The 12,343-nt window shown below is 44.2% G+C and overlaps 1 protein-coding gene across 7 annotated transcripts in view; it reads right to left on the minus strand.

Annotated features, from left to right (window-relative positions):
* Positions 1-12,343, minus strand: part of LOC125466374 (supervillin-like) — a 137,050-nt gene that overhangs the window by 43,564 nt on the left and 81,143 nt on the right. For all 7 annotated transcript variants that reach the window (XM_048560794.2, XM_059638677.1, XM_048560796.2 and 4 more), the window contains 5 exons: positions 9,779-9,956; positions 7,244-7,416; positions 4,308-4,463; positions 1,644-1,780; positions 253-400 (listed from right to left, as the gene is read on the minus strand). In XM_048560794.2, coding sequence (XP_048416751.2) covers positions 253-400; positions 1,644-1,780; positions 4,308-4,463; positions 7,244-7,416; positions 9,779-9,956 — 792 coding nt within the window. The remainder of the gene's footprint in view (positions 1-252; positions 401-1,643; positions 1,781-4,307; positions 4,464-7,243; positions 7,417-9,778; positions 9,957-12,343) is intronic.

The following is a 12,343-nucleotide window of genomic DNA, read 5'->3' on the forward strand; positions in this document are numbered from 1 at the left end:
TATCAATCAGAGTCCACACTTGCCAACCAATCAGCACCCTCTTCTCATGCATTATAAGTTGTTGTTCCCTTTCAGTTTCGGTATTCTTGCGATTCCATCCTCAATAGTGAAAGAAGCAAAACATTGACTTAATCTCTGTTCTCTCAGCACTAACCTATCTTTTCATTGGTGTCCTTCCATTAATTCTTGTGGGTAAAATAGCAGGAACTGAGTGATCTGCAGGCCCAGTGATCACTCTCTCCAGTTTCTTACCTTGATATTCAGCCTGGCCACCCAGAAGATCCCAGAATTCCTTGACTCTTCTGCTTTGACTATTAATGCCCTCTTCGATATAGGTGACGCTTGCTGCTCGGCAGCCCAGTTCATGCTTTGCCTGGATGAAACTAGCCAGCTCCGATGCCTAAAAATAGTGAAGAGGCGCAGATAACGATTATTTGTTGGGGAATCATTGGCTAACGTTACATCCCAAAATAATGAACTAGAGATACAAAAAAAACAGCAATTACTCTGATCCGAGTGTATATTTTACACTAACAGGTACCTGAGCGTCAGTATGGTACGATGCAAAGGTTCAGAGACACCTTGAGTAATGGAGAAAGCCAAATATCTGACACTTCATCCTGTCATGCCGGCTGCAACTTCACTGTCGTCCAAAGAGCTGAGGATCTCATAGATAGGAAGGCGTTTAGGAGATGACTGATTTGCAAGATGCCAATGGGACTGAGCTAACCTAAATTAAGCTTTGCAGCTAAGTGTGCTCTGTCAACATCACACTTACTGAATTTAAAACCCTAGCTCAAAGGCAAGTTTGGTGACATGGGGTCAGTTAATCTGCGGAAAAAGTTAGGATTCCAGTGTCTTTAATCTGTGGTGGGAAAATGTGTGGACTGACGTCCCATCCTGGTGCCAACTGAGACCAAGAAATTGGTAACTAATCTCCACTTGAAGCTCTTATCAAATTCCGGATTTCCAGTTGCCTATATATCATAGAATTCCTCCTGGTGGAAGCAGGCCATTTGACCCATCGACCCCACACCAACCCTCCAAAGATCATATCACCCAGACCCACCCCACTACCCTATCCTTGTAACCCTGCCTTTCCCATGACTAATTCAAGTAGCCTGCATACTTCCCGGATACTGTGGGCAATTTAGCATGGCCAATCCACCTAACCTGCACATTTTTGGACTGTGGGAGGAAACCCATGCAGACACGGGGAGAATGTGCAAACTCCACACAGACAGTCACCTGAGGGTGGAATTGAACCCAGAGCTGTGAGGCAACAGTGATAACCCCTGAACCACATGAAGAAATGGATCCTAATTTTGTCCTGGAATGGCCAAGTTCTAAGTTCTTTATCGTGGACTTTCCATCGGAGCAAATTGGTTAATTTCTTTTATATTTAGACTCTCAAATACTACAATTGTAAAAACTCCATAATTAGATCATCGCTTGTCTCTTAAACATGAGGAAATATGAGCTAGTCTGTACAATAGTGGAAACAAGTAACTATCTACAATGTTAGAACGAATGGACTCATTCAAGTATAACTGCTCTTACTTAAAGAGACAGGAGATTAGTTATAAAAGAAGCTTACTTTGATTACTTTTTCTAATGCGTGCGATCAGATTTAACGGCCCTACCTTGGAGCGTTCTATAACATTTGCGAATTCTCCAATCCAAAGAAAGCAGTGTTTTGCAGTGACCAATAGGAAACAGTCACCACTGTTGAGTGAGCTGGCGCTGGGTTCCACCAGTCGTACCTGGACATGCCTGCGACCTGACAAAGGGCAGAGTTACCTGCAGGTCAGCTCCTGAGCCATACATATAAACAGGTTAGCAGTTGTCAAGGTAACTGTGCCCATAAAGCAACTGGACGGACAGCACAACAAAGGCAGATACTCCAATTATACAGTCACAGTGTCATACAACACAGAAACAGACCCTTCGCCCCAATTCGTTCATGCAGATCAAGTTTCTGAAACTACACTTGCTCCATGTGCCTGCATTTGATCCATATCCCTCTGAACCTTTCCTATTCACATGCCTGTCCAAATGGCTTTTAAATGTTGTGCCTGTACCTGGATCTTCACCTGGCAGTTCATTGCACATATGAACTACCCTCTGTGTGAAAACGTTGCCCTCCATTTAAATCTTCCTTCTCTAGCCTTAAAAATATGCCCCCTGGTTTTGAAATCGCCCACCCTAGGGAAAAATATCTTGATTATTCTTATTGTGCCACTCATAATTTTATAAATCTTCACAAGGTCAACATCCAACACTCCACTTAAAAAAGTCCCAGCCTATCCAGCCTCTCCTTATAATAGCCGGGCTGCACATTACACAGGTTTACAGTCATGGTAAAGCTGTAAACCTGATTGGCTTTGGACTCTGCTGTAAGGTGACCTTAGGTCAAGTGGCAGCCAAGGTGCTACAAGTGACGTTGGCCAGCCAGTATGAGGACAAGGGGAGGAATGGTCAGAATCTCTTACGCAAGTTGATGGACGTTAATAGGAGAGGGCAGTCAATTCTTTAAACCCATTTAATCCTAACAACCAGCATCCAGATGATCCCATTGGTGAGCACGAGCCATACACAGATTTGTGATATTCCCCCATTGCCCTGTTATAGAGAAAGAACAGAGACTGGGTGCAACAGCAGCTTTCCTTAAGACAGCTTTCTTATTTATTCATAGGACGTGGGCGTTGCTGGCTGTGCCAGTATTTATTACTCATCCCCAGCTGCCCTTGAAAAGGTGATGAGTCGCCTTCTTGAATCATTGCAGTCCATGTGCTTTAGGTCATCCCACAGTGCTGTTAGGAAAGGAGTCCCAAAATTTTGACCCAGCGACAGTGAAGGAATCGCAATATATTTCCGAGTGAGGGATGGTAAGTGGCTTGGAGGAGAACGTACAGGTAGTGATGTTCCCAGTGAAATAATTCCACCGAGGCCGATATCCTGCCACCAAGTCACCCTTTATTTACACGTGGAGAGTCCCTGACACTGATGCAGCTCGCTCAGAGCTGGCTCTCAGAGTGAACAGGATGTCAGACACTTCTGTTCTTATCTGTCAGCCAGGGCTCCCTGATTGGACCAAGTTAACAGCTCCAATCAGGGAACTCATATCCCATGAGATCTACCTGGCTGACCTTGTTACAATCACCATACCCAGGTACCAGCTGTCATTGTCCTTCTAGACGGTAGCGGCTCAGTGTTTGGGAGGTGCTGTCTAAGGAAAATTCATTGCATCAGAAGGGCTGGTATGACATGAACTTGTGTCTGACAGGAGATTTAGACCGCATTCTGTTACTCATTGAAACGACCGTTTGAGGTACCAACAGACAGGAAAGAAAATGCTTCATCTACAACTTTGAAGTTGAAAAGATTGTGTTTTTGGCAAATCACTCTGGATGCTTTTGTGCCCCTTCTATGATCCGGCACCTCCAGAAGGTGTCACTCCTGCAGCAGGCTTTACCTCTCCAGTGACACCACTGATCAAAAGGAGGACCTCGACTTCCTGCTGGTAGCTTTCTGTGGGTGGGATTTCTGCTGCTGGGATCTTATTTCCAGGGAAAGACCCTTTGCTGACCTTGCCACTGCCTGATTCTTTGACAATTCAATGGGTTTTCGTCAATGAGGACTGTGCGGCTGTTTTATTGGATTTCCAGTCAGTAGGTGCAATCCCCAACAGATCCACAAGATTCCAATTAAAGGTTGAGAATTTGACTGCCAACAGATAGATATTGACCCTAGAGGCATGAATCAACCTTTGGGGAGCTGGTGGTAGTGCCACTCGACAAGCCACCCTGATCCATAGTGTTCTGTGAACATGAGTTCAAATTATTGTAGTTAATGAAATTTGAATTATTAAAAAATCTGGAATAGAGAGCAACCATGTAGCCATTATCATTTGTTACAAAAGCCCATCAGGTTCACTGTTTGGAAACAAATTTGCTATCTTTTGCTGGCCTGGACTACTTACATGCAACTCCAGACAGGAATGTGGTTAACTCTTAACTACACTCTGGGCAACTACAGATGGGCAATAAATGTTGGCCTAGCCTGCAATTGCTATATCCTGTGAACCAAGAAAAAGAAAATAGCCCTATTGAACCAAATGAGTGTTTTCCGAAAATAACCAACAGAAAGGAACAAAGCCAGTTATGGTCACATGTTCATGTGAAAACAGTGATTGAATTTGATATGAGATCACAAGGGGACCTTTTGTTAACTCAATGCACAAACTCCATATTTTTGTAAATGTTTTCTGCAGCTTCCAGGCTGGGACTGAACTGGCCAGCACTTACCTTTAACTTGCAGTAGCATCACTTTGTTGAAAGGGTTTGCGCTGTTACTGGGCACCTGCTCTGTTATCTTCACATTCCGAAGATTGATGTTTTTGAAGTTCTCTTTGCTTGCTAGCCCCGCCAAGCTCACATCTGCGTAGTTGGAGTGTTTTGCCACTGTAAACATGCAAAAAAAATTCCTGAGATGGACAAATAAAACCACGGTAGAATAAAATACAGAGACAGAAGGAACTGCAGATGCTGGAGAATCTGAGATAACAAGGTGTAGAGCTGGATGAACACAGCAGGCCAAGCAGCATCAGAGGAGCAGGAAGCCTGACATTTCGGGCCTAGACCCTTTTTTCTGAAGAAGGGTCTGGGCACAAAACATCAGCCTTCCTGCTTCTCTGATGCTGCTTGGCTTGCTGTGTTCATCCAGCTCTACACCTTGTTATCATAGAATAAGACTTTATCAATCAGAGAATACATTTACTTTATACATCAGAGAATGCTAAAACAGGTTAGGGTGCTGTCATATTTTGGACAGACAGTCTGGGTTTAACTCCTAATCCAGAACATGAGCATGACACTTAAGTCTGACACTCCAGTGCAGCACTGACAGTGTGCCCTAGCATTGGAGACACCAAACTGTTCTCCCACTTGCCTGCTCAAGAGGATGTAAAAGATAGGCCATAGTGCTATTTCACAGAAAGGCTGGAGAACATGGGGTTCTGGCAGAAATTAATCCTTCAAACGATATCACAAAAAATGGTAATTTGGTCATTTTTCAGATTGTTGTCTGCAGGAATTTGCAAATTGGCTATAATGCAATTGAGGAATAGGGGTACGGTATTTCTAAAACGTGAACTTGCGTTGGCTATAATGCGATTCCATTGAGTAGACATCTTGCTGTCAGGAGCCCTTTGCTAATGCTACCTCCGGTGTACTTGTGATCAGGAGCTAGCAGGAAGGAGGACACTGAAGAGACAATGATAATAATCAGAGGGTGACGCTGCCTACAGTTTACTGTCATCTACCTGTGCTCAGGATGGCATCATGTGGCTCATCGCAGCTCTACAATCGATGGTGCCCTTCACCCATTTTGACTAGCCCTTCAAGCAAGCTCCAGGAGGTCAGGGTTGAGACATACCTCAATTCCATTTACCTATCTTTGCTCCATAACTCTCAATTCTCATTCTTGTTATCAAATCCTCTGCAGAATTACTCATCTCGATTTCTGTGATCTCGGTCTGATAGATCTATGTTCTTTCAATTCCAGCATTGCTCTACCATACCTGCCTTACTCAAAGCTGCCAACCTCCAAAGTGTTGCAATTTCCTTAGTAATCCTCTCTCGCCTTCTCAAAAACATTCCTGAACCCGACTTTGAACATCCACTATCCTCAGCTGGCTTGGCATTGATTCCTGTTTAATAATCCAGAGTAACCCCGGTGAATGATATCCTGAAGGGGCAAACGGTCCATGGTAGGGAAAGCCGTACCCAATGTGCTAGCTCATTATACATTGGGTTGTAGGGGGTGGAGGAAGTTTGAGCTCAGCCTCTCCATCATTGATTTCAAACTGCTGCCAGTCAGACCAGCTTGTCTGAACAGCTGCTTACAGTACTGCTATCCTTTGTGTTCCACTTTTTTGGTGGTCTGCTCCTAACCCCACTTCTCCCATAGGCTCAGTTATTACAATAGTGCAATTTTCAGTAACACGATGTTGCACTGGAATGCAACTATCACGTTATAGCACGCCCTCCTGTATTTTTAATTTATCAATGTAAAGTACTGTAGCAGAAACAACAGGGATTATTTTAATTTATCCCATCCCATGAGTACTCTGCCCAAAAGGAGGTAGGCCCTTGGCAGATTTCCAGCTGATGCTTCATCCTCAGCTATTTTCCTCTGCAGTTTTGGTGAGATGAGATTCCCTACAGTGTGGAAACAGGCTCTTTGGCCCAATAAGTCCACACAGCTCCTTGAAGCATCCCACCCAGACCCATTCCCCTATGGGCCACACATCCCTGAACACTACAGGCAATTTAGCATGGCTGGTCCACCTAACCTGTACATCTTTGGACCGTGGAAGGAAATCCATGCAGACACGGGGAGGATGTACAAACTCCACACAGACAGTTGCCCAAGGCTGGAATTGAACCCGGGTGCCTGGCGCTGTGAGGCTGCAGTGCTAACCACTGAGCCACCGTGCCGCCCCATTGTCTGTGGCAATTTTTCCACATCCTTCCTATCTCAGGGACAGTGTGAGGAAATAGGTCTCAAGTCAACCCCAGACAGAGCAGAAATTGAAACTGTGCCTCTGCTGTATTCTGAACCCCAGAGTAGCCAACCGGATCTCTATTTTAATCCATCCTACTTGAAAAAAAAGGTGAGATGGTCAGATTGTCTACCTGCTTTGCAAGTTGCAGCATCTTTAAACAGCAAGAGGGAAAGGAATAAAGTTTGTGCAGCATTGAGAGGTGAAAGACATTAAATCACACAAAGATTACATATTATTGGGAAGGAAAATTATTAGAAATACTCACAGAAATATTAGAAATACTTGAGAATGTGTGAGTTTGTGACACTGTGATTTTAAGTCAGATCGTTAGATCTGGTCACTTCCCAATCACTAGCCTGCTGGCAAACAAGACTGAAGCGGAACATGTTGCATGGTCATTGAAAGCTACTTGAGTCATGGTTTCAGAGCACTCTTAATAAGTGGAAGTCAACAGATATCCAACGGAAGCAATACAGAACCACCACTCTCAGGTACTGCAACAAGGAAAAGCAAGCCAATTGTCCTGAATGCAGGAGAACTAACTTATTTTCAATAATTAAATTAAGATTTTTAAAACTGGGAAAGATTATTTTCCAAATTCACATCGTGAATAGGCACATGAATCGTAGGCACGGCTCCCATTGTGAATTGGCAGAGAGGACCTCTCCAACCTACTTCGCTCAGTCTGGATCCTCCTGACCTCCACCGTAGCCACATTCAAACGCTGTTCTGTGTACTCCTGGCGGATGTCTTCCCGAGCTGCCAGCGCCCTCAGGGGATTGCGAGAACACTGCGTCTTACGGGCGGGTCTTACAGCTCGCTTGTGCTCCGCCACCTCAGAGGTCAGTCTGCAAGAAGTCAAAACACAAAGTCAACTCAAAACACTGTGTCAGTGTCAGCTGAGTGATGGTTTCATTCTCTTTACTAGCCTGAAGGCACTATTACCATCTTTTCGCATTTTCTAATTTATTTCTTTTATTTAGCCAACATTTTGGTGATGCAACAACAAATCAACTCAAGTAAAATGGAGCTTTCATCTCCTGGAATTGAATCTTATTGTCATCCCCACTGCCTGCTAAATGTGATGCAAATTAAAGTTTTGCAAATATTCACCACACTTCACAGCCACAGGCTCTTTCAAAGTGCTGTAAATGCAAGTAATTTTGGGGGAGCAGGAATTGCTGGAAATGCAGCAGCCAATGTGTCCACACAAAGTCCCACAAACAGCAATGTCCTAATGACCAGACACACTGATTTGAAAGAGGAAGGAACCAATTGCTGAAGATGCTGGAATCTGAACTGAAAACAAAAAAAAACGCTGGAGACCACAGCTGGTCAGGCAGTGCCCACGGAGAAAAAGCAAACTAACATTTTGAGTTCATGAGCTCTGATTAGGAGTCATCTAGACTCAATACATTAGCTTGCTCTCTCTCCATGGATGCTGCCTGACCCACTGTGATCTTGCACACTGTTTTGAAATGTTGATAGGGATAAATATCGACTGGACGGAACTCCTTTGTTCTTCAAAAAGTGCCTGAAAAATCACGTAGATCTATCGGAGAGAAGAACTGGAGATTTGGTTTAATGTCTTGTCTGAAATACAGCACCCATGACAGTTCCTGCAGCAATTTCTGTACTTGTTTTGAATTTCCAGCATTCACAGTTCTTTGTATTTTTTTAAATTAATGTAAAACCAAGTGATGTCCATACATGACGTGCAAACAGATAAAATGGAGAATTCCTAAACTTGAAAGAATGGATAGGTTTAAAAATGATCAACTTGCCACATGGTGGAGTCACTGGCCTGGCCTTCAAATTGTGCTTTCACAGGTTCTATAGATAATTCCCTAATCAGCCTGTTCAGGGGTATTATGACACACCTCAGGAGATGGTGGGATTTGAATCTAGGCCTCCTGGCTCTGAAATAGGGACACTACCATTGAATTATAAGAGCCCCTGTACTTCTATAGTATGAGTCAATTTCTCTCTTTCTCAACAGAGTGTCTCCCACCTCAGTTTTCAGATAGATTTTCCTCAGTTCTTGTTGAGAAGACCAATACCTATATCACTAAACTAAACTCAAACTCTCCTTCCTAACACTGGGCCTATAGTGGTGACTTTAGCAGCTCATTGTGATTCACAGGGCATGACTGAAAAACTAAGGAGCTACAACTACAAATCACCTCCATTCATAAGAACACAGGAGAATGTCAAAAACATGAAACACAGCATTTGCCTCACTGAGCTTACTTCAGTTGTATGACAATTTATCTAGACTAGCAGGTTACATCTCTTTCTGTACCTGGCTTTACAATCCAGAGGCCTAGATTAATGTGGATTCAAATACCACCAAGGCAGCTGCTGGGTTACTTACTACAATCTAGAATTAAAACAGGTTTCAGTGACGCTAACCATGAAGCTGTCATTGAAAACCCATCTGGTTCACTATTACTCTTTAGGGAAGGGAATCTGCTGTCCTTACTTGGTCTATCCTACATGTGACCCCTGGCTGACCCACAGTAATGTGGACTGACTCTTCATGACCCTGGTAAGCAACTCGGGTCACAGTGAATTAGAGGTTGGCAACTAGTACTGGCCTGGGCAATATTACCATCATCCCATGAATTTACAAAATAAAATGGATGATGAAAGCCCCATTGGGTCAGGAAGATACCACACTAGGCAGAGAACGCAACTGCTTGAAAATGGACTTGTGCTTCCACACATTTATCCGGAAGCCCACTCCATATCGAAATTGTTGTGATTGAAACCAGGGTCAGTTGGATCTCATTGACTATGAGATCCTTGATGGGGGTCATTAACCTGGGCCTATCAGGGACCCCTGGCTGAGAGATTATAAACAGGAGATTCAGAAGGTCTCCTAAGTCCAGGGAGTGGCTTCGAGCTGGCTGGTCATAGCCCATGTACTGTGCACATCTAAATAAAGGGTGACTTGTTGATGGGATGCCAGCCTCAGCACAGTTATTTCAGAGAGGAAACACATCCTGACTTTAGTCCTGAATTCATCTAAACCTGCACCCCTCTTGTCCCATCTCCTGCTGTTACTATTTCTCTCACATTCTTTCTTCTCTGCATTATGTTGCCTCAAGCTTGATCACACTTGTGAGCCTAGGAATTAAATTCAAACAAAGGCTAACGTTCATAAACTTCAAAGCAAATTCCCTCCAGTGTTTGCAGTTTAACTCTTACTTTGGAGTGTTGGCTTCAAAAATAGCATCAAAACTCTCCTCGATTTTCAGCACATTGGATGTCGGAACAGTGGGAGTGTGCTTGTAAAATTTATCAAAGGTATCATCATCGTCTGGTCTCAGCACTTCCTTCACTGTTTGCTCCGTAACTGTGATTGTTGTCTCCAAGTTACTGGTGGCTGTGATAAAGATTGCATATAGTTAGCTTCAAACCAAAACCTAGGGTGTGATTTTCCAATAAATCAGCTAAGAGAGGGGTCAAGCCTGGTGTACTGTCTCAATGGTGATATAACTCCTCGCTGGATTGCCCTTCAGTCAGCTCAATGAGAGATGGAAAGTGAGAAAGAGAGAGTATCTTGCCCTATCCAAGGTTACGAAGCACCGGTAAGCTATCTTCTGAATTCTAAAGGCTGCTGGTCTAGGCCCATTCCTTAGCAGATTCTGCATCTAGGTGATAAGTTTTGTTTTCCCTCTTCTTCTCATGGGTGGGGTCACAGGGAGAGGAAATGGGAGTCAAGAATAGGAGGTGCCTTTCAAAGTCCACCCCCTTGCCCACCGTCGCGGTATCCAATTGCCACCTGATTGGAGTAAGTTGAGGCACCTCCCTAACCCAGCAGGCAAGTCATCATGGTTTCCCAGTTGGGAAATGTGCTACTCTCTCTGCACTGCTGGGGAGGTCAATGATCAGGGAGGTGATGAGTCGAGACTATTAAATTGACCACTTCAGGGCTGTAATTGCTGGGCAGTTTTGAAAGTCATCCATGGATCTTCTCACCTGGCATTTATTTGTAATGGTGGTGAGGAAATAGTGAGTTTCTTTTCAGGGCCAACTCACCAAATTATTTCCCCATCTTGACAACACCCCCCCCCCCCCACCTCACCACATATAGAGAGGAGAATATTCCACCCCATGGAATCTAGGTGACCAGACTGCATTCCCTAGCAAATTGTTCAAAATGGAAAGAAAGGATTTCTGTTCTTAAGGCACTTTTCACTGCCTGAAGAAGCTCTAAAGCAGTTCATCATCAATGAATTTCTTCTGAAGTGGGGTCATTACTGTATAAGAAGGAAACGGGGCAATTTGTAGATAACAAGTCCCCACAATTAATAATTTTAATACTCGTGGGACATAGACATCGCTGGCTGGCCAGTGTTTTACTGCATATTCTAATCATCCTTGAGAAGGTGGTGATGAGCTGCTGCCTTGAACCACCAGTTTACCTTCTGTGGGTTGACCCACAATGCCCTTACACAGGGATTTTGACCCAGAAACAGTGAAGGAACGGCGATATATTTCCATGTCAAGATGGTGATTGGCTTGGTGGTGAACTTGCATTTGGCGGTGCTTTTCTAGAATGAAGTGGCCCTGGGTTTGGAAGATGCTGTTAAAGGATCTTTGATGAATTTCTGCAGTGCAACTTGTGGATAGCACATCTGGTTGCTAGTCAGCATTAGTGGTGCAGGAAATCGATGCTTATGGATGATTGATTAACTACCTCAGGATTAACTAACTAATAAGTTAATTAGCTAAGTAGAGATGGCTGGGCAGGTGATGTGCTGTAGCCGTACAATGTGGGAGCTGGCTGATCCCATTGCAAGCCGCAGGGATCACATCTGCAGCATGTGTTGGTTGCTGGAAGAACTTCGGCTCAGAATTAATGAGCTGGAGTCCATGTATCAGATACTGTGGCACATCCAGGAGGGGGAGTGTTACATGGACACTTTGTTTCAGTAGGTGGTCACATATAGTAGATTAAGTAGCTCAAATTCGGTCAGTGGTCAGAGCCAGCAAGGTATGACTACAAGTGGGACAGCTAGAGGGATCCCTGTGTGGATGAGGAACCAGACTGTAGGAGGATGAATCAGCTGACCATGACACCATGGTATAGGAGGCCATTCAAGAGAGGGGAAAAAAGAAGACAAGTGGTGGTTGTAGGGGATTTATAATTAGGGAGCAGATAGTATCCTTTGTAAGCAGGATCGAGAGTCCTGCATGGTACATTGCCTGCCTAGTGCCAGGGTGAGGTATTTCTCTGACCAGCTTGAAAGGATATTGGAGTGGAGGGAAAGGATCCAGTTGTTGTGGTCTGTGTCAGAACAAACAACATTGGCAAGGCTAGGAAAGAGGGCCTGTTTAGGGGTTATCTGGAATTAGGAACTAAATTAAAGAATAGGTCCTCAAGGGTTATAATCTCTGAATTACTGCCCGAGCCATGTGCAAATTGGCAGAGGGACACGAGAATAAGGGAAGTAAACACGTGGCTAAAAGAGTGGTTTGGGAAAGAGGGATTCCTTTTCACAGGGCGTTGGCATCAGTGTTGGAACTGGAGGGATCTGTACCTTTGGGACCGTCTCCACCTGAACCAAGCTGGAACCAATGTTCTCATGAAACGGGTAAACAGGGTGGTCAACAGGACTTTAAACTAGAAAATGGCAGGGGGCGGGGAGCGGAGAGAAGGGTAAAGCTCCCAGACATATAATTGCCAATGGGAAACAAAGCAATAGGTTAACATCAAGGGGGTGGATTCAATTGCATGGAAAAGTATGAAGAAAATGAAAAGAAAGG

Source organism: Stegostoma tigrinum, chromosome 31 (genome assembly GCF_030684315.1).
Source record: "Stegostoma tigrinum isolate sSteTig4 chromosome 31, sSteTig4.hap1, whole genome shotgun sequence".
Taxonomy (NCBI): Eukaryota; Metazoa; Chordata; class Chondrichthyes; order Orectolobiformes; family Stegostomatidae; genus Stegostoma; species Stegostoma tigrinum.